At 59.9% G+C, this 22,435-nt stretch overlaps 1 protein-coding gene across 1 annotated transcript; it reads left to right on the top strand.

The window, feature by feature from the left end:
- Positions 1–822: 822 nt before the first annotated feature.
- On the top strand, positions 823–22,186 carry LOC119090911 (mitochondrial Rho GTPase 1-A). Its single transcript, XM_037213636.1, has 18 exons — positions 823–905; positions 1,220–1,401; positions 1,824–1,929; positions 3,741–3,838; positions 4,410–4,490; positions 5,495–5,575; positions 7,031–7,132; positions 7,775–7,816; positions 8,970–9,135; positions 12,028–12,148; positions 12,967–13,027; positions 13,273–13,374; positions 14,394–14,559; positions 15,475–15,605; positions 15,959–16,171; positions 16,638–16,834; positions 19,202–19,243; positions 20,899–22,186. The coding sequence occupies exons 2-18, from the start codon at positions 1,294–1,296 to the stop codon at positions 21,023–21,025; spliced, it is 1,944 nt and encodes a 647-aa protein (XP_037069531.1). The 5' UTR covers positions 823–905; positions 1,220–1,293; the 3' UTR covers positions 21,026–22,186.
- Positions 22,187–22,435: the final 249 nt, after the last annotated feature.

Raw genomic sequence — 22,435 nt, 5'->3', positions numbered from 1 at the left:
CGGGCAAGTGTGGCAGAAGGTCAGACAAGTGTGGCCCTTTCCGGTCGGCCGTGAAAGCTTAAGATTGGATCTGTCAGGGCTCAAGACGATACCTCCCTGACGGTAGGACGTCCCTTTCCGGCCCCGACATGGCCCCTGCCACTACGCCTTCTCCGGTACTACCGTAAGCGAAGTATTTCCGCTTTTCCGAGAGCCCCATCTATGCCGCCTGAAATCATGAAAGGAGGTGATGTAGGTGTCACCCCAACGGAAAAGATGGGGGATACAGTTTACATTCATTGCTGTTCCCCACAGATTCGTCGCCACTACTTCCTCAGTCCACGCCACGCGCATGCCACCCCTCACGTGGATGGCTAAGTCGTTGGGCCAGCCCCGTTCAGTTGTGCGTTGGCCCGCATTGCGTTGCGTTGCGTTGGTGCGTTCACATGTGGCCCGAGCGTTGCTGTTCGGTCCAACCGACGAGCCACATGGGGCCACAGCAGGGCCGCAGCAATACGCTGACTGGGAGGATGATGTCTAATTTAGTTCACTTTACTCTCTCGTTGAAACATGAGATTCTATTCGTTGCGAACTTGCTGGTTTAGTTGGACTTGGGTTCTATGGGCCAAGAAAGAATGAAAAGAAAATTCGTCGTTATTTTTCCTGCGGCGAAAAAGTTGTGTATTGTGCTTGGTTTAAAACATCGTGAGCTGCCAGTACGCAGACGCAAAACGCCACTTCTACAAATTTAGTAGAAGAAATTAAACCTAGGCGAATTTGGCGTGCCGCTATCGCTAAGCGCGCCACGATTTTTCGCGTGAGAAAATCGTGAATGTGTTGTAACGTAACTGGAGGTTGGCCTGTTGTGTGTATGAGTGTGTGTGTGTCATTACGGAAAGGGGCGTTACCGACCCTGTCTCTGTGGCGTGAGGACGGTTTGTGGATTCAGAGTGTGATACAGTTTCTGGTCGGTTCTTACCATTTTCATGATCATGTTTTCAGGGGTAATATATTTCCACCCAAGCACGTTGCAACCTCATTAGTGCCGATGGGTTCTCAAAAGATTGAAGGCTGCAAATGCACTTTTAGATTGCTTGTTTGCATTCAACATCTATTGCCGGATGTTCCAGTCAGGGCTTACATCGGCTTATTTGCTCCATCCAATGTCTTACATCATGTGCCAGACTGCTTTACCCTGTTTGTGATGATTCCATTTACATTGTGAAATGTTTGCTGACAGCTACAAAAATGACACAGCAAGATAAATTAGTTTGAGTGTTGATTTCAATAGTCACTGAATAGCCTTATTTTTAAATGCTCAAAGCGGGTAGTTCTTGCAACATGGTACAGTCAAGAAGAGATGTCCGCATTCTGTTGCTTGGTGAACCTGGTGTTGGGAAGACATCCTTGATCTTGTCTCTAGTAAGTACTTTTGCTGGTTATCATGCTAGTATGGTTTGGTGTCCTTTGGTTTCATAACATTCTCAGCTGGTTGAAATCTGACTTCCCATGGGTTCCTCAAACCATTATGTGAAGAGTTGCAGAAAAGGTTTGGTTGGTTGTTTTGCCTGCTCAGTAGCATTATTATTGTTGCCAGTTTGCAGTGGTTATTTGTACATCTTGGTACAACTTATGTGGCTGGTGTAAGTAATTGATTTAAGGGAAATTTGGATTTAAAGAAACTTAGAAAAAGCCATTTGGTGCTGCCTGTAAAGTTGGCCTTTCGGCAAACACAGTTGATCGTATTTACTCTTCACTGAGACCAGGTAATGCATCTAAGTTGTGATAATGGTGTTAATGAAAAGGATTTCGCATTGCTATTGCATGCTTTCTATTTTGTCCAGGTGAGTGAAGAATTCCCAGAAGAAGTGCCAGCAAAATCTGAAGAAATTACTATACCTGCTGATGTCACTCCTGAGAAAGTGCCAACACATATTGTGGACTACTCCTGTAAGTTTGCTGGTGAATTTCTTGTTTTTCTGGATAGTATCATCACTTAACTTTGTTTGTTTGCTAAGCTGCGTTGTCATCATTTGTATATGTTGCAGTTTATTTCACCACCTTTACCGGTTTTAGGAATAAGTTTTGCAACACATAAGACCTTGGGAGAGTTGCATGGCCCTCCCGGTGTAGGTGTACTTTCCTACCCAATGTTGGAAAAAATCATTGCACACCATTTGTCATGTTTAAGGCGGCACATATCGTAAATAATCTCAAAACAGGTAGAATCATGCTCCTACCTTCAAATTTCAATAACTAAGATGGCGAGCTCCCGAGCGCCGCGCGCACAGCACCGCCTGGGCTCCCCAGCACCGTTTCTGCATTGCCGTTACGTAAATACAATATTTCTGCTTGCCAAGAACTATACAAAATGTACGGGACCAAGGTAAACCATTCGTCGTGTTTAAGGCAGATCATGTCGTAAACAATTTCAAAGCAGGTAGAATCATGCTCCTACCCTCGAATTTTAATAAATACGGTAGCGAGCTCCCGAGCGCCACACGTACTGCACCGCACCGCCTCGGCTCCCAAGCGCCGTTTCTGCGTTGTTGCGAACCAAACCTGACCTAACCTAACCTAACCTAACCTAACCTAACCTAACTGAGAATAGACCAGAACCTAAGCTAAGCTAAGCTAAGCTAAGCTAACCTGACCTGACCTGACCTGACCTGACCTGACCTGACCTGACCTGACCTGACCCAACCCACCAAACTGAATATAACATAACATAACTAACATAACATAGCATAACATAACCTAACCTAATGTAACCTAACCTAACCTAACCTAACCAACCTAACCTAACCTAACCTAACCAACCTAACCTAACCAAACCTAACCTAACCTAACCTAACCTAACCTAACCTAGCCTAACCTAACCTAACCTAACCTAACCTAACCTATCCCAATCTCCCCACCCTATATCCCCTGCAACCCAGCATCCCATTGGCATCCATGTTCCATGCCATATATATAGGTGCTGTATAGTGAGCTTTTATTTAGCCGCCCGTCCCGTAGGCGTCGAGGATCAAATTTCATGGATTCTTGTTACCTTGGCCCGGTACATTTTTATGGTTCTTGATGCTGCTTGATGCGCAGTAATGTGACCGCGCGCAGTAATAGCGCCGGTGTCGCGGCTGCTGTGCGTGTGCGGCACTCGGGAGCTCGCCATCGTAATTATAAAAAAAAAAATTGAAGGTAAGAGCATGAATCTACCTGTTTTGTGATTATTTACTATATGTCCTGCCTTAAACATGACAAATGGTGTACAATTATTTTTTCTAATGTTAGGTAGTAAAGTACACCCTGACCTTGTACACAACAAAGTAAATGCTGAAAATTTGACCTGACCACATTAATTTAGGCACTATGGGCCAAGTTGTTTTTGAAGTCATTTGTTGAGGCATTTGGCATTTGGCATCTTAGCATGCTAGAATAGTAAGTGCTAAAATCTTAAAAAGTGTTGATACATGAAGGTCTAGAACATGTCTTCTTAGCATGATGCATCACTAAATTTGATCATGAAAACTGACATTCTGATATTGGCACCCTCATATTGCAAAATTACTCTGCTCTTTAGCCATATGAAGGTATGGCTTTAGCACTGCAGGAGAAAATCATGGTGATATGTGGTATTGGATTACAGAAAAAACAATGCTCAGATGATATATGATATAGATCAGACAAAGTTTTGGCAGCAGTGACCCACCCCATGACCAGCTCTGACTGGTAGCATGTGCTGACTGTCCTGTGTGTGGCAGCACTGGAGCAGACAGAGGAGCAGCTGCTGGCGGAGCTGCTGCGGGCGCATGTCATCTGTGTCATCTACGCCGTCGACGATGAGGACACCCTTGACAAGGTGTGACAAGCACCACATGGTGCTGTTCGCGACCGGCAAATGAGGGCAGTTTTCCATGAGTGGAAAAGCTGAGCTGCCAGCCAACGGGTAGCCCACTGCATGGCTGTGCAACCGATGTGTTCAAGGGAGGTCGATGCTACCTGAGAGTTATGGTCATACCCGCAAGGGCCGGACAACCGTGTGCCGGTAGCTGGCGGACATTGCCGTGACGACCGCGTCCCAGGCAGCGGCGGGCTGGACCGCCGCTGGTGCGCCAGACGTCTGCCCGACCTGAGCTGACGTCCGCGTCCCAGGCAGCGGCGGACTGGACCGCCGCTGGTGCGCCAGACGTCTGCCCGACCTGAGCTGACGTCCGCGTCCCAGGCAGCGGCAGACTGGACCGCCGCTGGTGCGCCAGACGTCTGCCCGACCTGAGCTGACGTTGTCCTCAGGTGACAGACTTCTGGCTGCCGCTGGTGCGCCAGACATCTGCCCGACCTGAGCTGATGTTGTTGTCCTCAGGTGACAGACTACTGGCTGCCGCTGGTGCGCCAGACATCTGCCCGACCTGAGCTGATGTTGTTGTCCTCAGGTGACAGACTACTGGCTGCCGCTGGTGCGCCAGACACTCGGGGAGGGCCACTCCACGCCAGTGATCCTGGTCGGAAACAAGGTAGGTGCTGCTGCGCTGCGCACGCGTAATGTGCGTGCTGGCGTTGGCCTCCACAATGTGGCGTTTCGCCTGTCCACTGGGGTGTCTAAGAGCTTTTCGCTTTTGGTGAAATTGTCGGGTCCCTGAAGTGCGGAACATAATTATTTCCCTTTCAATTCGTTCCTTTCAGCATCTCCCAGCGTTTAATGCCAGGATTTCATATGGCAGAGCCCAGTATTGCAGCTTGACTTGAACTTGACAGTATTGCACTATGACTTGACAGCTTGAAAGTTTGAAAATTTAGACAAAAACCCTGCCGATGACCCGGTCTTGCGTACATGACCGTCACATGTGCCTCGCGTCACCTGCTTCTTGAAATGTAAGCATCTAAAGCTACGATTGCGCATGACAGATGGCTAAAGGCTGTAAGCGATGATGGCGCGAAATAAGAGGGGGGGGGGGGGGGAATGTTAAACATTTCTATTCGAATAGTGACATCTGTTTCCGTATGCTTGACGTGCTCTGACGTCATTTGTTGGAAGTGGTTGCGCTCATCTGGCTGTTAAGCTGTTGTTCACCGATAGAAAACTGAACATTTTGATGGAGTTGGTTTCTGGAATCCGAGTTCAAGTTAACCACTGCTTGTGATGTAAATATCCCACCATCCGATCGAGAAGTTTTCGATTCAACGGATAGTTTTTGTATCGAAAGTTTAAACCACTACAGTGCCTGCCACGGTCCGCCCGCCCTCTGACCCCGCTTGACCTAGTGTGGCCGCGAGCCACCCCAGCCAGGGGCAAACAGCGGGCGCCGAAGCGGCCCGAATCCGCCCACCCCGCCACCGGTAGGCTGGGAGGCCGGCGCTCTGGCCGATTCAGCTACGGGTACGGATCTGGGTGTGACTGCATCTTCGTCAAACTCCGGACGCAGTGGCGCTGACTGTAAACCACCTTCCAGAGTCGGACCGGCCACCTCCGTGTGCGCAGCGCGTCATCTCTGACCCCCTCCCTCCGCCCGTGCCGCAGGTGGACCTGGTGGAGTACAGCACGCTGGAGGCGGTCATCCCCATCATGAATGAGTTCGCGGAGATCGAGACCTGTGTGGAGGTGAGGCGCTGCCCTCTGTCGGCGACCCCTGACAGCTGGTGACGGCTGGGTTGCCCTCCATCGGTCACCCCTGACAGCTAGTAACAGCTGAGGTGCCCTCTGTCGGTGACCCTTGACAGCTGGTGACGACTGGGGTGCCCTCCATCGGTCATCCCTGATAGCTAGTGACAGCTTGGTTGCCATCTGTTGGTGACCCCTGACAGCTGGTGACGGCTGGACTGCCCTCTGTCGGTGACCCCTGACAGCTGGTGACGACTGAGCTGCCCTCTGTCGGTGAGCCCTGACAGCGTGTAATGGCTGGGATGCCCTCCATCGGTCACCCCTGACAGCTAGTGACAGCTGGGTTGCCCTCTGTCAGTGACCCCTGATATCTGGTGACGACTGGGGTGCCCTCTGTCGGTGACCCCTGACAGCTGGTGACGGCTAGACTGCCCTCTGTCGATGACCCCTGCCAGCTGGTGACGGCTGGACTGCCCTCTGTCGGTGACCCCTGACAGCTGGTGACGACTGGCGTGCCCTCTGTCGGTGACCCCTGACAGCTGGTGACAGCTGGACTGCCCTCTGTCGGTGACCCCTGACGGCTGGTGACGGCTGGACTGCCCTCTGTCGGTGACCCCTGACAGCTGGTGACGCTGGACTGCCCTCTGTTGGTGACCCCTGACAGCTGGTGTCGGCTGCGGTGGCTGAGCTACGCCGGGTGCCGGGCGCAGCTGCCGGTCGGGTTGTGTTGCCGGCTGACTGCTGAGAGGTAATATCTCAGAGGTCGTGAGTGCGGGAGTTGTTGCCGTGCTCACCGGGATGGAGCATCCATTTCATCATCCCGGATTGGCTTGACTAAAGGTACGAGTACGTCTTTCGAGTACCATTTGAGATGTCACCATTTCAAGTACGTCGGTTGTCACCGTCGTAGATTTCATGAGTGGACAAACGGATCTTTCTCGAAGGAACACGATTCGGTTGTGAACTTTCGCTGCAATTGAATCATACGGCACGCCACACATTCTCCCATACTTTCCGACCATTCACCACTTCCGACGCTAAGCAGTGGACACGCTGTGGACACGCAGTGGAAATTTTGTGTTCTGGAAGGACTGAAGGACAACTTCACGCTTGAAGTGAAGAGGACGAGAGTTTTCCTGATGATCCGCTGTGGCACCAGCGATGGGTCCGAAATGTGTTTCCACTGGCTGCTGACACCAACTGTCGGGATATAACGTCTGTCGTTCTGTGTTGCCGTACGGTGTTGTGCGCATGCGATGCCATCGGGTGGCCCCGCCTGCGTGTGTGGTGCGTGACGCGTCGCCACGCATGTGGTGATGCGTGGCGCGTCATGGAAACACGTAGTGGTAATTGTAAAGGGGTATAACTGCGCCTCACCCCTTCGGGAGGGTCGTGGACACCAGGCCCCCCTCCCAGTTGCCGGTCCGCGCTAACTTGAGGCCGGCTGGCTTTCAGTGCTCGGCGCGCACCCTGAAGAACATCTCTGAGATGTTCTACTACGCCCAGAAGGCCATTCTACACCCCACCGCGCCGCTGTTCAACACGGCGGAACGTAACGTGAGTCCGCGCCCCGCGGCGGCGTCACGGGACGTCACACTTCGGCGGGTGATGGCGAGGGGTCGGGCCCAGAGCGGCCTGGTGTAGTCAGCATGGTGTTTGGGCTGGTTTCGTGAGACGAAGATTTGAAATGGTACGGTATGAGCATCCGCACGGTCAATTACTCGGCATCACCGATGTGCCCCGCTGAAGAATGACGTATATAAATAGCCTGGGAAACTAACCGTTATGTGTTTCCTATGGTGGTGTTTCCTGACACCCCAGCGCGTGGGTTTAAAGTTTCCTTTTAGCATACTAGGCCCAGCAATCGTTATGCATATCGATTTCTTAATATTGGTGTTAACTCGCATCCTGAGGTGGGGTAGCTGCTCTGGAGCTTGCCTGTGCGGCTAATGCGAAGTTATCGATAGACCGGCAGTGCCGCCGGTCACCAGCTCCACACGGGCATCTGCCGGATGAGAGGGAAGAGACAGCCACGATATTCATACGAAAGCTGGGACTGGACGGGCTAACCCCGCCCCTCCAGAACGATGTTCCGTGCCCAGTCCCGGCCCGCGCCGCCCGCCGCGCGGGCCGGGTGCGCCCCTGTGTCCCTGTGCCGGTCTGTGTGGCACCCTCTGACCGCTGCTCCCTGGCCGGCAGCTGACGGAGGGCTGCAAGGCGGCCCTGGGACGCATCTTCAAGGTGAGCACCGCCGCGCCAGGCGCTGGGGCCGAATGGAGCCGGAGTCCGGGCGTGGTCGGTGGGTCGGTCCCAGCCGCTGGGACCGGCTGGGACCGGGGTCTCCGGACGCGGTCGGTCCTCCGCGCCAGACACGGGCTGGGGGACCGATTGGTACTGGGTTCCGGGCGCGGTCGGTCCGCCGCGCCAGACACGGGCTGGGGGACCGATTGGTACTGGGTTCCGGGCGTGGTCGGTCCGCCGCGCCAGACACTGGGGCTGGGGGACCGATTGGTACTGGGTTCCGGGCGTGGTCGGTCCGCTGCGCCAGACACTGGGGCTGGGGGACCGATTGGTACTGGGTTCCGGGCGTGGTCGGTCCTCCGCGCCAGACACGGGCTGGGGGACCGATTGGTACTGGGTTCCTGGCGTGGTCGGTCCGCCGCGCCAGACACTGGGGTGGGGGACCGATGGCCTGGGTCCGGCGTGGGTCGGGTTCCTCCTCGCCAGACAACGGGCTTGGGGGACCGACTTGGTACTGGGTTCCGGGCGTGGTCGGTCCTCCGCGCCAGACCACTGGCTGGGGGACCGATTGGTACTGGGTTCCGGGCGTGGTCGGTCCGCCGCGCCAGAACTGGGGCTGGGGGACCGATTGGTACTGGGTTCCGGGAGTGGTCGGTCCGCCGCGCCAGACACGGGCTGGGGGACCGATTGGTACTGGGTTCCGGGCGTGGTCGGTCCTCCGCGCCAGACACGGGCTGGGGGACCGATTGGTACTGGGTTCCGGGCGTGGTCGGTCCTCCGCGCCAGACACTGGGGCTGGGGGACCGATTGGTACTGGGTTCCGGGCGCGGTCGGTCCGCCCGCTCACGCGTGCGGTCGCATCGTCCGCCTGCTGGCGTGTTCAGAGAAATGACAAGGACTGAAGGTGCCACTCGCTGGAGTGGATGGCTCGTCGTTTCCCCAGTCTGGGTTCCCGTTGTTGCAGGTTTTCCACCGTGGCGCCTACCTAGTGTGAACGCTGGGAAACTGTCGCGTAACGGATGAGGCGACTGCGGTCAGTGTGCACAAAGGGCCTGCTCTCACATAGCCTGGCGATACTTTGTGCCGTCCCGACCCGCCCCGACCTGACCTGGCCTGACCCGATCTGACCTGACCTGACCTGACCTGACCACAGATCTGCGACATGGACAACGACGGCCTGCTGAGCGACGAGGAGCTGAACACGTTCCAGCGGCGCTGCTTCAACGCGCCGCTGCAGGCGCAGGGCCTGGAGGACGTCAAGGCAATCGTTGTCAGCAACGTGCGCGACGGCGTGGTGGACGACTCGCTCACGCTGGACGGTAGGTCAGGGAGAGGAGAGAGTGGGGAAGGAGAAGAGAAGGGATGAGAGTATGAGTGGTGAGGGTGGGGTAGGGTTGAGTGTGAGGGAAGGGTAGAATGGGGAGTTAAGCGCGGGGAGGGTGGGGGTGGGCAAACTTGGGCTTGAAAGGTGAGAGTGGAGGGGACATGACAGTTGGAAAGGGATGAAGCACGTCTCTACCATTTTTGGCGGTGGGCCCATACAGAGACATTTAGAATCTTGAAGTTCTTACAAAAAAAAAAAAACGGCGCCGTGACAAGCGGCGACGCATGGTTGGGTGAAGAGACTGAGTGGCAACACTAGCAGTCGATTGAATGGCAGAGACGGCGCAGGCGTGGGGGACTGGCTGGCAACGCTAGCGGTTAGTGGAATGGCTGAGGCGACGCAGGCGTGGGGGACTGACTGGCAACGCTAGCGGTTGGTGGAATGGCAGAGACGGCGCAGGCGTGGGGGACTGACTGGCAACGCTAGCGGTTGGTGGAGCGGCAGAGGCGGCGCGGGCGTGGGGGACTGACTGGCAACGCTAGCGGTTGGTGGAGCGGCAGAGGCGGCGCAGGCGTGGGGACTGACTGGCAACGCTAGCGGTTGGTGGAGCGGCAGAGGGCGGCGCAGGCGTGGGGGACTGACTGGCAACGCTAGCGGTTGGTGGGGCGGCAGAGGCGGCGCAGGCGTGGGGGACTGACTGGCAATGCTAGCGGTTGGTGGAGCGGCAGAGGCGGCGCAGGCGTGGGGGACTGACTGGCAACGCTAGCGGTTGGTGGAGCGGCAGAGGCGGGCGCAGGCGTGGGGGACTGACTGGCAACGCTAGCGGTTGGTGGAGCGGCAGAGACAGCACCTGCCAGCGCAGACGTCACTGACAGCGACGACGGCAGTACCGGCCAGGAGGCGACAGGAATGCCGTCAGTGGCTCCTGCAACCCTCGTTAGGGGCGCCAAATGACCGCTGCAGTCGGCGCGCCCAAAAGCCCCAATAAACAACCATCAACAGCCGTGTTATGCCTTGAGCCCAGAGCCGATGACACGTCTATGCCACGCTGGGCACGTGACCATGAAGGACCCGCTGCAGCTGCGTTATACAGCAGCAGTACACTGACGTGACTGTGGGCAGTTCGGCGTCTGGGTACGCCTCGCGTGACGGGGCGGCTGGCGGGGCGACGGCGGGGCTCGTCGGGCCGGGCGCGGCCGGCCGCCAGTTCCGGCTGGGCTGAGCGCGGGAACGCGGATGACAGCAGACAACAGACGACACTGCAGGGGAGCATCACCGGCAGCAGACGACAGACGGCACTGCAGGGGAGCATCACCGGCAGCAGACAACAGACGACACTGCAGGGGAGCATCACCGGCAGCAGACAACAGACGACACTGCAGGGGAGCATCACCGGCAGCAGACGACAGACGACATTGCAGGGGAGCATCACCGGCAGCAGACAACAGACGGCACTGCAGGGGAGCATCACCGGCAGCAGACGACAGACGACACTGCAGGGGAGCATCACCGGCAGCAGACAACAGACGACACTGCAGGGGAGCATCACCGGCAGCAGACGACAGACGACACTGCAGGGGAGCATCACCGGCAGCAGACAACAGACGACACTGCAGGGGAGCATCACCGGCAGCAGACAGCAGACGACACTGCAGGGGAGCATCACCGGCAGCAGACAACAGACGACATTGCAGGGGAGCATCACCGGCAGCAGACAACAGACGGCACTGCAGGGGAGCATCACCGGCAGCAGACGACAGACGACACTGCAGGGGAGCATCTCCGGCAGCAGACAACAGACGACACTGCAGGGGAGCATCACCGGCAGCAGACGACAGACGACACTGCAGGGGAGCATCACCGGCAGCAGACGACAGACGACACTGCAGGGGAGCATCACCGGCAGCAGACAACAGACGACATTGCAGGGGAGCATCACCGGCAGCAGACAACAGACGGCACTGCAGGGAGCATCCCCGGCAGCAGACGACAGACGACACTGCAGGGGAGCATCTCCGGCAGCAGACAACAGACGACACTGCAGGGGAGCATCACCGGCAGCAGACGACAGACGACACTGCAGGGGAGCATCACCGGCAGCAGACGACAGACGACACTGCAGGGGAGCATCACCGGCAGCAGACGACAGACGACACTGCAGGGGAGCATCACCGGCAGCAGACGACAGACGACACTGCAGGGGAGCATCACGGGCAGCAGACGACAGACGACAGCGCCCTAGACACCGGCGACAGCAGACGGTGCAGTTATTGATAGACTTCCGTGAAATGAACGCGCGGCAAGGTGAACGTACCCGGACAGATGCTACAAAGGGTGAGAGTAGGGAATTGACAGCAGTGAGGTTGAGAGGAATGAGGGTGTGGTAGACGGTGGTGGCGTATGAGAGGCAGGGGAAGGAAGCCAGGGTGCAGGAGTGGCCAGGACGGGGAGGAGATACGCGGCGCTGGAGGGAGGGGGTCGATCGTAGTAAAACCTCGTGGGGCGTAAATATCCCCAAAGTGGTGGGGAATTGTAGCTGGTTAACAGGTGCTAATTAAAATGTGTGGTGGGTTGTGCTTGGGTGAGTTTGGTTGATGGCTGTTCATGACGCGACGCTAGTGGATTCGTACGGTCTTTTTGTAAGGATGACGTTCATCATTTGTGTTTGTCGATGTGGCGGGGAGTGGCCGCTTGAAAGAAGACTACGGTCAGTAGCAGCAGAGGACAGTATGGGCGACCACTGATGAGATAGGAGGGAGCCCTTTGGGCGCTAGGTGGTCTGATTCTGCGGAACTGCGGAACGGAACTGCGGAGCGGCGCGCGGCGGCCTCCAGCGGCCGCCCCTCGGGTTCGTGCCGCTCACGTGCGCGCTCCGCCCGTCCGGCAGGGTTCCTCTTCCTGCACTGTCTGTTCATCCAGCGCGGCCGGCATGAGACCACCTGGACCGTGCTGAGGAAGTTCGGCTACGGTGACGATCTGACGCTCACCAAGGAGTACCTCTTCCCACCGTGAGTGGCAGACTGCCTGGAGGCGGCGGCCGACGCCTGTCCACCGTCCGCAGGTTACCCGGTACCGCGTGTTCGTGACGTCCCTTCTGCCCGGTCAGGCGGGAGCTCGGTGTCGTGCAGACCCGATGTTTCGCTCCGTTCAGCATACGCGACGAGTAGGGATGTCCGACCCTGAACGTGGGACGCCGGGACTATGTACCGAACGCGCCGCTCCGACAAGCCAGCATTCCGACATTCCGACACTTCCAACACGCCAACATTCCGACATACCGACATTTCGACATGCTAACGTTCCGACATGCTCGCACTCCGACATGTCAACATTCCGACATGCCAACTTTCCGACATTCTGACACTACTGGCATCCGTCGCCCACCTTTGCTGTTCCAGACACCAGACACAGACACCAGACACTCCACACACAGATCTTCGTCAGTTCCATACCCGTCCCATCCCCTTAAGACAGGCTGTTCTATCGTGGCGCTCCCCATCCATTAACCCTGACCTCCTCATCTGACGTGTCTGTCATCACCACTATCTCCGTTCCGTCGCTGCGCCATCTCCATCTACCAGCCGACATTGGTTCCCCATTGGCCTGAAGGGTCGCCTCATTGATGCCGGGTTCGGGGCGTCTCCCGCGTGCACTCGTGACAGATCACGCTACTCCTCGAGCTTCCTCGTCCCTCATGACCAGCTGAGTTCGTGTGGTCGAGCTTCACGGCCGTCCCCAATCGTGACCTCGTCATGCTGCGGGGCGTTTCGACCGGCCCCAGGGCTCGCCACCGGGCACGCGATGTAACGCGCCGGCGCTCTTCCAGCCTGCGGATCCCGCCGGGCTGCTCGACGGAGCTCACGCACAAGGGCTACCAGTTCCTGCAGGTCAGTCGTGCTGCAGGTCTCTCCAAGAGCTGCGTGTGCAGGGCGCCGGCCGACTGGTACGCTGTCCCGGAATTCAGTGCCGCCTCACCACCATTGGCGACTCCGGAGCCTGTCATGTGGCGCCGGCCGAGCGCGCGACACGGGAGTGCCGCGCCGCGCTGGCGGACCTGGGAGTGGTGTGCACGTGACGTCTGGCCGATGTCTAGTGTGATGCGCTGATGTGTCTGGGCCCATGTCGACCGCAGACGCTGTTTGAGAAGTACGACGTGGACAAGGACGGCTGCCTGGACCCGGAGGAGCTGATTCAGCTCTTCTCCACCTGCCCCTACATACCCTGGGGCAAGCAGGTACGACCGCCGCCACCCGGAGCCCCTACATACCCTGGGGCAAGCAGGTACGACCGCCGCCACCCGGAGCCCCTACATACCCTGGGGCAAGCAGGTACGACCGCCGCCACCCGGAGCCCCTACATACCCTGGGGGCAAGCAGGTACGACCGCCGCCACCCGGAGCCCCTACATACCCCGGGGGCAAGCAGGTACGACCGCCGCTGCCCGGAGCCCCTACATACCCCGGGGGCAAGCAGGTACGACCGCCGCTGCCCGGAGCCCCTACATACCCTGGAGCAGGGAGGTACGACCGCCGCTGCCCGGAGCCCCTACATACCCCGGGGACAAGCAGGTACGACCGACGTCGCCCGCACGGGCAGGGGCAGACGCGCGTCACGTGCAGAGGCGCACCGCAGCCTACAGAGCCGCCTGGCCTCGCGGCCTGACTCCGCAGCATAGAGTCCATTGGATCACACGGGCATTTCGGCACATTCGCCTAACCTGAGCATTTGACTGCCATGTGCCCTGCTCGGCGCTTGACGGATGTAGGCCCGCCCTGCACGTGCACGGCCTTGCGCTCGGTCCATCGGTGGCCGAGGTAAGCGCACATGCGTTCATTCCTCTCCTTACGGTCGTCTGTGACGCGTTGCTCTCCGTCGTCCCCGGCGGGGAGGGCGGCGACGCTAACCGGTCTGCGGTGGCGGGTGCGGCGGTCGCGCCCGAATGGTGGCGGTCCGGCGTGTGCCCCGTCCCCGGTGGCGGCGGCCCGGAGGTGCTCTCGACCTGCGCTGTGCCTCAGGATCCACGGCTTGTCGGCTGCGCCCCATTCCCACGCTTTTAGACCTGTTAGCAGTCTGCTGCTATCTGCACACGTTCTCACAACAGGTGCGGCAGCCGTCACTACAGTCGGCTGTGTTCTCCTCGCTGGCTGCCTGACGTCAGGCGGCACGACTGCGGCATGTGCTGCCATCTCTCGGCGCCGCTCGCAGGTCTGGCCGACCGCCGCCGCCGCCGCTGACCGCCGTCCGTCGCCGCCAGGTGTACAACACGGTGCCGACCGACCAGCGAGGCTACCTCACGCTGCAGGGGTACCTCTCGCAGTGGACGCTGTGGACGCTGCTGGGCGCCGGCCGCACGCTCGAGTTCCTCGGCCACCTCGGCTACAGCTACGTCATGGAGGACCTGCAGTCGGCCGCCATCCACGGTAGGGCCGAGCCGGCGCCGTCGCGCCCTGACCCAGCGGCCATCGCACTCTGGCCCGGGGTCACTGCGCCCTGACCTGGGACCGTCGCGCCCTGACCCAGCGGCCATCGCACTCTGGCCCGGGGTCACTGCGCCCTGACCTGAGGCCGCCGCGCTCTGACTCGGGGTCACTGCGCTCTGACTCGGGGTCACTGCGCTCTGACCCGGGACCGCCGCGCTCTGACCTGGGTTCACTGCGCTCTGACCCGGGTCCGTCGCGCTCCGACCCGTGGCCGCCACGTTCTGACTCGGGGTCGCCGTGTTCTGGCCTGGGGCCGCCGCGCTCTGACCCGGGACCGCCGTGCTCTGACTCGGGGTCGCCGCGCTCTGACCGTGGTCGCCGCGCTCTGACCCGGGGTCACTGTTTCAGTCTAAGAGTCGCCAACCTTAACGAAGGGTCACTCTGCTTTGATAGGAAGTTGCGTTACCGTGACCTGGGGTGCGGTGTCGATGTGGGACGATGTCACTGTGCAGTGACCTTGTTCACCACTCCCTGGTCAAGGGTCATCGCTCTGACTCAAGGTCACGGAGCTCTGACCTAGTATCAGGGTAGAAAATGTCGGGTATTCGAAATTGCACCATTGCTAGTGTTTTGCATTTTAACATACCTGAAGTGTAACGGGCTGGAGTAGCCTCGTGTAGTATCGTCTATCCTTGCACGTGGGTCGCGCACGCTCTGTTCAACATCGCACTTAGTCCCGTTGTTCTCCAGCCCCCCCCCCCCCCCCATTTTCGCCAACTTCACTCAGCCTCATAGGTGTCACTTTGCACCCGTGAGTCCTTGCGTGAAGTTCCCTTACAGTCGCTTCATGTCACTGCCAGCTGCGGGACGACGTGCTAGTTCCTAACGCGCTCACTAGATGTCACTGTGCGGCAGTGACCCGGGAGAAGCGGTTGGATCTGCAGAAGAAGCAGACCTCTCGCACGGCCTACCAGTGTCACGTGATTGGCCCCAAGGGTGCCGGCAAGACCACCTTCTGCCAGGGGCTGCTGAATCGGAACGTCGAGGTCGGCCGCGGGGGACGGGTTCGGTGGGGGAGGGGCCGGCGAGAGCTCCCTGTTAATGTCATCCAGAAACGCCTGTAGCATCATCTATCCCTATATAGGAGAAGTGTTGGTAAATGGTCTTTTGGCGCGCGGCCGCCCTAAATTTGGCGCATCACTATGGTAGTGTTGTGCATAAAAGCTGCCGAAAAGATTTAGGAGCTACTCACTGGCTGCTGATGTGTTTTGCGAACACATTACCGCGGCATTGGAAGCGTTCAGTTCTCAGTGTCGGACTGTGCACTGTTGTGCCCTCTCCACACGCGCCGTCAGGCGAGACCACCCCCGCCAACTAAGCGGTCACTGGCCGCCGCCAGACGGTGGAGACGCTGCTGGAGTCGGACCTCTCGAAGCAGACCGTCAGCCCGGTGCAGGTGTACGGCCAGGAGCGGTACCTGCTACTGCGCGACATCGACGTGCACACCATCACCGACACCCTGCTGCCGTCCGAGGCCCAGTGCGACGTCGTCTGCCTCGTCTACGACGCCTCCGACCCGCACAGCTTCGAGTACATCGGCGGCATCTACCTGGTGAGGGAGGGGCCTCGGGCTGGGTCCTGGGCGCGCGAGATGCTGCGTGTGGCGTTCGGCGGCGTGAGAGGTGGTTGGGCATGCGCTGTGCCGTGGCGAGCGGCGACGAGATACCGGCGGCGTCTGTCGTACCTCGTGGTAATTAGTTGCCATTTCATCAAACTGCACCGCTTCCTGTGCCAAGACGCCGGCGCCGTGTCTAGTGGTGGCACCACACACTCGACAATTGCGGCCGTCCGCAGAAGTACTTCGCCGAGACGCCGGTGCCGTGTCTAGTGATGGGCACCACTCACTCGCCACTCGCTGCTGTCCGCAGAAGTACTTCGCCGAGACGCCGGTGCCGTGTCTAGTGGTAGGCACCACTCACTCGACAATTGCTGCTGTCCGCAGTAATACTTTGTCGAGACGCCAACACCGTGCCTGTAGTGACGGGCACCACTCACTCGCCACTCGCTGCGGTCCGCAGAAGTACTTCGCCGAGACGCCGGTGCCGTGTCTAGTGGTGGGCAACAAGTCTGACCGCGGCGAGGTGCGCCAGCAGTACATCACCCAGCCGGGCGAGTTCTGCCGGCGCCACCGGCTGCCGCCGCCTCAGAGCGTCACGTGCACCGGCGCCGTGCGGCGGGACGTCTACCTCAAGCTGGCCACCATGGCCGCCTACCCGTGAGTAGGCGCGCCGACCTGCCCCCGCGCCGTCCCCAGCCGGCTGGTCAAACGCCGGCCTCTCGCTGTGCTCGCACACGGCAAAAGGCGCACTATGCACTGAAAAGACTAGGGGATGCGTTTTCGACACTGGTGTCGAAGCATTGCCCGCATGATTTGTGAGAATGTTGACTTACGGGTGGTGGCTGGTGGTTGCGGCATGCCTGTCGCTGCTGGTTTGCGTGGAGCACGAGCGGGAAGAGCAACAGTAATCTCGGGGGCGGTGTGGGGTCGCTAGAGCGGTGCTGGTTCAGCCGCCTCTCAGGGCCTGCGGGAGTGTGAGTGACATGAGGGGCAGCGTGGCGTCGCTAAAGCGGCGGTAGGGTGAGCCCCCCTCTGGATGACGAGGGTGTGTGATCTCTCCGGGTGAGAGCCTGTGGCGTGTGAACCACCCACACCTCTGTCCCGCAGCGTGCCTGTGGCCAAGTGTGGCGTGCGTCCCTGGCGCGGTACGGATGATTGCGTTGCGTGATGGCGGGTGGTGAAGCTCTGCCCAGCTGTAAGCGTGGCTCGGATGCCGCCGGCCTGGGGCCTGCCTCTCCTGCTGTCCCCTCGGCAGCCGTATGCGTGATGGCGGGTGGTGAAGCTCCGCCCTGCTGTGAGCGTGGCTCGGATGCCGCCGGCCTGGGGCCTGCCTCTCCTGCTGTCCCCTCGGCAGCCGTATGCGTGATGGCGGGTGGTGAAGCTCCGCCCTGCTGTGAGCGTGGCTCGGATGCCGCCGGCCTGGGGCCTGCCTCTCCTGCTGTCCCCTCGGCAGCCGTATGCGTGATGGCGGGTGGTGAAGCTCCGCCCCGCTGTGAGCGTGGCTCGGATGCCGCCGGCCTGGGGCCTGCCTCTCCTGCTGCCCCCTCGGCAGCTGTATGTGCCACCTGCCCTCAGCTGGGCGGCAGCTTCACTGGCTGGCCGCGTCGGCGCCAGTGTCGCGCGGGCTGCAGCTCTCGTCTGCTTTCGTCTGCTGTGGGGCGGGTGTCGTCCGCCCGTCCGGTCCGCCGCCGCGTCCGTCGCTGTATCTACCTCCTACGGAGAGGGGCGCGCGTGCCCGCGCGGGAGACCCAGTGACGTAACGCTCGGAGCATAGGCGGCGCAAGCGGAGATCGGTCGCCTCCTCTGCTGTGGTGGTCCAGGTCCTGCCGATCTGTTCCTGGACCCGGCCTTCTTTTCAATGACAATGATGACACTGTAGCCATGGTGACAGTAACGTATCTTACGTTCGCTGGAAAGTGCAAGAAAACATGCAAATAATTAATTGTAAGCATTGTTCACGGCACCCTGAAATTCAGTTCTTTTCATTGTCTGTGGTGTCATGATCGTAGAAAAAGGCGAAAAAGTCAACTTGTGGATCTAGTTATTGACTTCAAGAGCTACACCCCTTCCATGTCGCTGTCCGGCCGTGCCGGTGGTCCGTTGTCGCCTGCCTCGCCACCTCTGGCCGAAAGGCGGCGCCTCCGCCAGTCTGAGCCCAGGCATGAGCGTCACCTGGGGCCGGCCGGGGCGCCGTTTGTTGGGCCTGGCGCGTGGGGGTGGCGTGGGGTGCACTGCTTCGGCCGGGGCGCCGTGTCTTGGGTCTGGCGGGGGGGGGGGGGGGGGGGGGGGAAGGGGGGAGGGAGAGGCGTGCGCTGCTTCGGCCGGGGCGCCATTTGTTGGGCCTGGCGCGTGGGGGTGGTGTGGCCTGCACCGCTTCGGCCGGGGCGCCGTTTGTTGGGCCTGGCGCGTGGGTATGTGTGGCGTGTACTGCTTCGGCCGGGGCGCCGTTTGTTGGGCCTGGCGCGTGGGTATGTGTGGCGTGTACTGCTTCGGCCGGGGCGCCATTTGTTGGGCCTGGCGCGTGGGGGTGGTGTGGCCTGCACCGCTTCGGCCGGGGCGCCGTTTGTTGGGCCTGGCGCGTGGGTATGTGTGGCGTGTACTGCTTCGGCCGGGGCGCCGTGTGTTGGGTCTGGCGGGGGGGAGGGGGAGGCGTGTACTGCTTCGGCCGGGGCGCCATTTGTTGGGCCTGTCGCGTGGGCCTGTGTGGCGTATGCGGTGTCGCTGTGCCATCCGTCCAGCTCGGACCGCGGCAGTCAGACCGCGGCTGTCCCGGAGCCGGACCTGGCCTGGGGTGTTCCGCTGCAGAGCCTGGCGCTGGGTCACCCCCGCCGCCACCGCCGCCGCCGCTGCAGCCCAGCCTGACCCGCCTGCCCCCACAATGGTGCTGGTGTCCGCGCTGTGGTGCTGTACCGTCGCCTGAGCTGTGCGGCGGGGCGCGTCCGACCCTGCGCCGGGCCAGCCGAGCGTCCGGCGGCCGGGTACTAACCTCCTCTGGTCCTCTCCCTCGCCTCCTGGACACCGCAGTCGGTTCTTGCCCGCGTGGATGCTCTTCTCGCGGAGCGGAAGGTCAGTTGTCGGGCGTTCTGGCCACTTCTGCACTTACGTCATACTGTTCCGTTCGCATGTTTCTCTCTCTTCTTTCTCTGCTGCTTATTTTACCTGCCGTGGTCGCTCGTTGCCCTGTTCGGCAGTTGCTTGGCATCTTTTCTCCCGCTTATTATATGCCGCTTTACTTCACGTCTCTCGGTGTCCTGGCTCCCTCCTGTTTTTCCTTTTCCATTAATGCTTGCCTACATGCCCACCTGCATGTGGCGCAGCCCTTGGCACAATTGCGCTCTGCTGTTCGACCGTTGGATTCCTTTGCTCCTTGGATCCCCAGCCCGCCACCTACCGTCGGTTCTGTGATTCATATGTGACCGCTGTTTTTTCTTCTTTTCCTGGGCCAAATCAATGCCATCCGCCTGGCGGGACTATGCTGGATAACTGGTTTGTAACTCGTTTAGTCGGTGATACCAAATACGTACCTGTCGGTGGCAGCAGCACTTTGTCAGGCAGATTCCCGGTGCTCGCAGGAGCGCCCCTGTGTTCGGTGCTCACGGGCGTGCTCCTGTGCTCGGTGCTCACGGGAGCGCCCCCGTGTTCGGTGCTCACGGGAGCGCTCCTGCGTTCGGTGCTCACGGGAGCGCTCCTGTGTTCGGTGCTCACGGAAGCGCTCCTGTGTTCGGTGTTCACGGGGCGCTCCTGTGCTCGGTGCTCGCTGAAGCCCTCCTGTGCTCGGTGCTCGCGGGAGTGCTCCTGTGTTCGGTGCTCACGGGAGCGCTCCTGTTTTCGGTGTTCACGGGGGCGCTCCTGTGCTCGGTGCTCGCTGAAGCCCTCCTGTGCTCGGTGCTCGCGGGAGTGCTCCTGTGTTCGGTGCTCACGTGAGCGCTCCTGTGTTCGGTGTTCACGGGGGCGCTGCTGTGTTCGGTGTTCACGGGCGCGCTCCTGTGTTCGGCACTCACGGGCGCGTTCCTGTGCTCGGTGCTCACGGGAGCGCTCCTGTGTTCGGTGTTCACGGGGGCGCTCCTGTGTTCGGTGCTCGCGGGAGCGCTCCTGTGTTCGACTGGGACCGGACCCCTCGTTTCTCTGTATTGTTTCGCTCTGCTTGCAACGGCTGCGAATTAATTGAGTTGGCTGGTTCGCCTCTTCGCAATATTTATAGTGCCTGACTGCCTTTAAGGAATGATTGCTGTCTAGGTCCAATAAGATGGCTTATGGAATATTTCCGTGGTACTGCATGATTGACTTTCAGTAAAAAATTATAAGTATTCACTGGTACAGCCCAATCGAGGTCAACGATTGTGGCTTTAATCGTACCATGCGCCTTTCTTGGTAAGCATGTTCAATTCAATACAGTATCAGATGATACGTCATTTGCCAGGTAGTATTGGTATGTGATCACGTGACATGCACGTGTCTGGATGCGCGCAGTCCGGTGCAGGTGGCCAGTCATATGCACAGAAAGTCGCAGCATTGCTGCATTAAGTAACATATTGCGAGACATCGCCTTTGAATCAAACTTCCAATGAATATCATCTCGTATCTGATCTCGTACGGGAGTGGGTGTTGTGCTGTGGGGGCGGTATTTAGCTTCCATCATGCTCGTGACGTGGCACAAAGCCTTGAACCGATCTACCGCGCTGCCGCCGCCCGACGGCTGACCCCCGCCGCTCCCCTTGCAGGCACCTGCGCAGCCTGGGGCTGCTTCCTCGCGACAACGGCGGCTGGCTGAAGCTCGGCGTCGGATTGGCCGCCGTGGCGTGCGCCGGCTTCGTGTTGGTCCGCTACGCGCGCCACCTGCACCAATGACGGGCGGCTACTGCTAGTGGCGTCCGTGTAGCGTAGGGCGGCCGTGCGCGGCCGAGTCGAGCCCGTGAGGCGCCGAGTGTCTGGTGGTGTGTGAGCAGCCTGGCCTGGGCCGGCTGCGGGCCGGCCAGCCGGCACAGAGCCGCCGGGCGGGCGAGGGTCCCGGCCGGACCGGCGACGCGCAGACGGTCGGCCGCCGCAGGAGGGCCCGCTGGCGCGCAGCTGCCCCCTGCAGGGTGTAAGGGTCGCTTGGGGAGCGGGGAATGGCAGAATTGTCCGGCATGCAGCTAGGGGGACGTTGCGAGACCTCCGCCCTCTAGCTCGCGATGAACTGCCGCGAGAAGGTGCCCTGGTACGTCACTCCGAACAATTACAGTGAGGAGCACTACCGCAGAGTTGTGGTTGGAGCACGCAGGACGGAGACCGCAGAGAGCAGAGTCCCGCCATGACTCCGCCGTCACGCGGCAGAGTCCCGCCATGACTCCGCCGTCACGCGGCAGAGTCCCGCCATGACGAATCTCGAGAAAAAAACGCGGGAAGAAATGGCGGGGGTTGTATCACGCACGCGGCATGCTATCGCTTCGAGCTTGTTCCACGACTCCCGAGACCAGACCAGACCAGGCTAGACCAAACCAGACCAGACCAAACCGTGTTTAGGTATGCTGTGCGGTAATACAGACACGCACCCTCTCCTCTCCCCGCCGCGCGTGTCGTTGCGATGTCATAGTGACGTCACTTGTAGATCCGCGGGATGCGGCTGTCGCTCCGGTCGTGGCGGCGGCTCAGTGTGGTGTCGAGTGACGTCATCGGACGCGCTCCGTGCTGCCACCGCAGCCCGGTGCAGTGGCGTCGTGGTTCACGTTCCGTGACGTCTAGGTCCGCACCGCGCGGCCAGTGGCGTGCGGTTATGAGCGCCGCGTAGCTCCGGTCTCGCGCCACGCTGGGAGTGGGTCGGTGCGGGACGAACACGCCTCCTTTGTGGTAGCTGGCTGTCAGAGAGAGCTAGCCGGTCCATAGGAAGACCTGGGGAGGAGGCATGCGGAACGAACGCCCCTGCAGTTCGGAAGGAGGGGGGAGGGGGAGGGGGTCGCGGGCTTGTAGTTTGTGGCAAGGCGCGAGACAAGTGATCGAGACAGAATGTGTGTGGTCACGGCTTGAACTCAGACGGGGGGAGCTGGACGCGGGCGGCGGTCCGGCAGACACTACCGTAGCGACTTGTGCGCGTCACTGTGACCCTCCTTGACGTCACTGGGATCTGTTGCGCGGCAAGACTGGGCTGTTTTCCGGTACTGGATTATGTGTGTGGGGCTGCCGAAGTGCGGGACGTGGCGCAGGACTGACGGCCGTGATGTACACCACATGTTCCGCGACGGCGTTACCGGAAGCGGTGGCCTCACTTCAACATGTCCCATG

This window comes from Pollicipes pollicipes, unplaced genomic scaffold (assembly GCF_011947565.3).
Source record: "Pollicipes pollicipes isolate AB1234 unplaced genomic scaffold, Ppol_2.1 Scaffold_3216;HRSCAF=3773_pilon_pilon_pilon, whole genome shotgun sequence".
Classification (NCBI taxonomy): Eukaryota; Metazoa; Arthropoda; class Thecostraca; order Pollicipedomorpha; family Pollicipedidae; genus Pollicipes; species Pollicipes pollicipes.
This window is presented reverse-complemented; position numbering and strand designations above follow the sequence as displayed.

Coding starts and splice junctions, on each gene's coding strand:
- LOC119090911 (XM_037213636.1), top strand. CDS start 1,294: ATGCTCAAAGCGGGTAGTTCTTGCAACATGGTACAGTCAAGAAGAGAT. Junction 1,930..3,740: donor ACATATTGTGGACTACTCCT/GTAAGTTTGCTG, acceptor TGTGTGTGGCAG/CACTGGAGCAGACAGAGGAG. Junction 15,606..15,958: donor TGCTGAATCGGAACGTCGAG/GTCGGCCGCGGG, acceptor GGCCGCCGCCAG/ACGGTGGAGACGCTGCTGGA.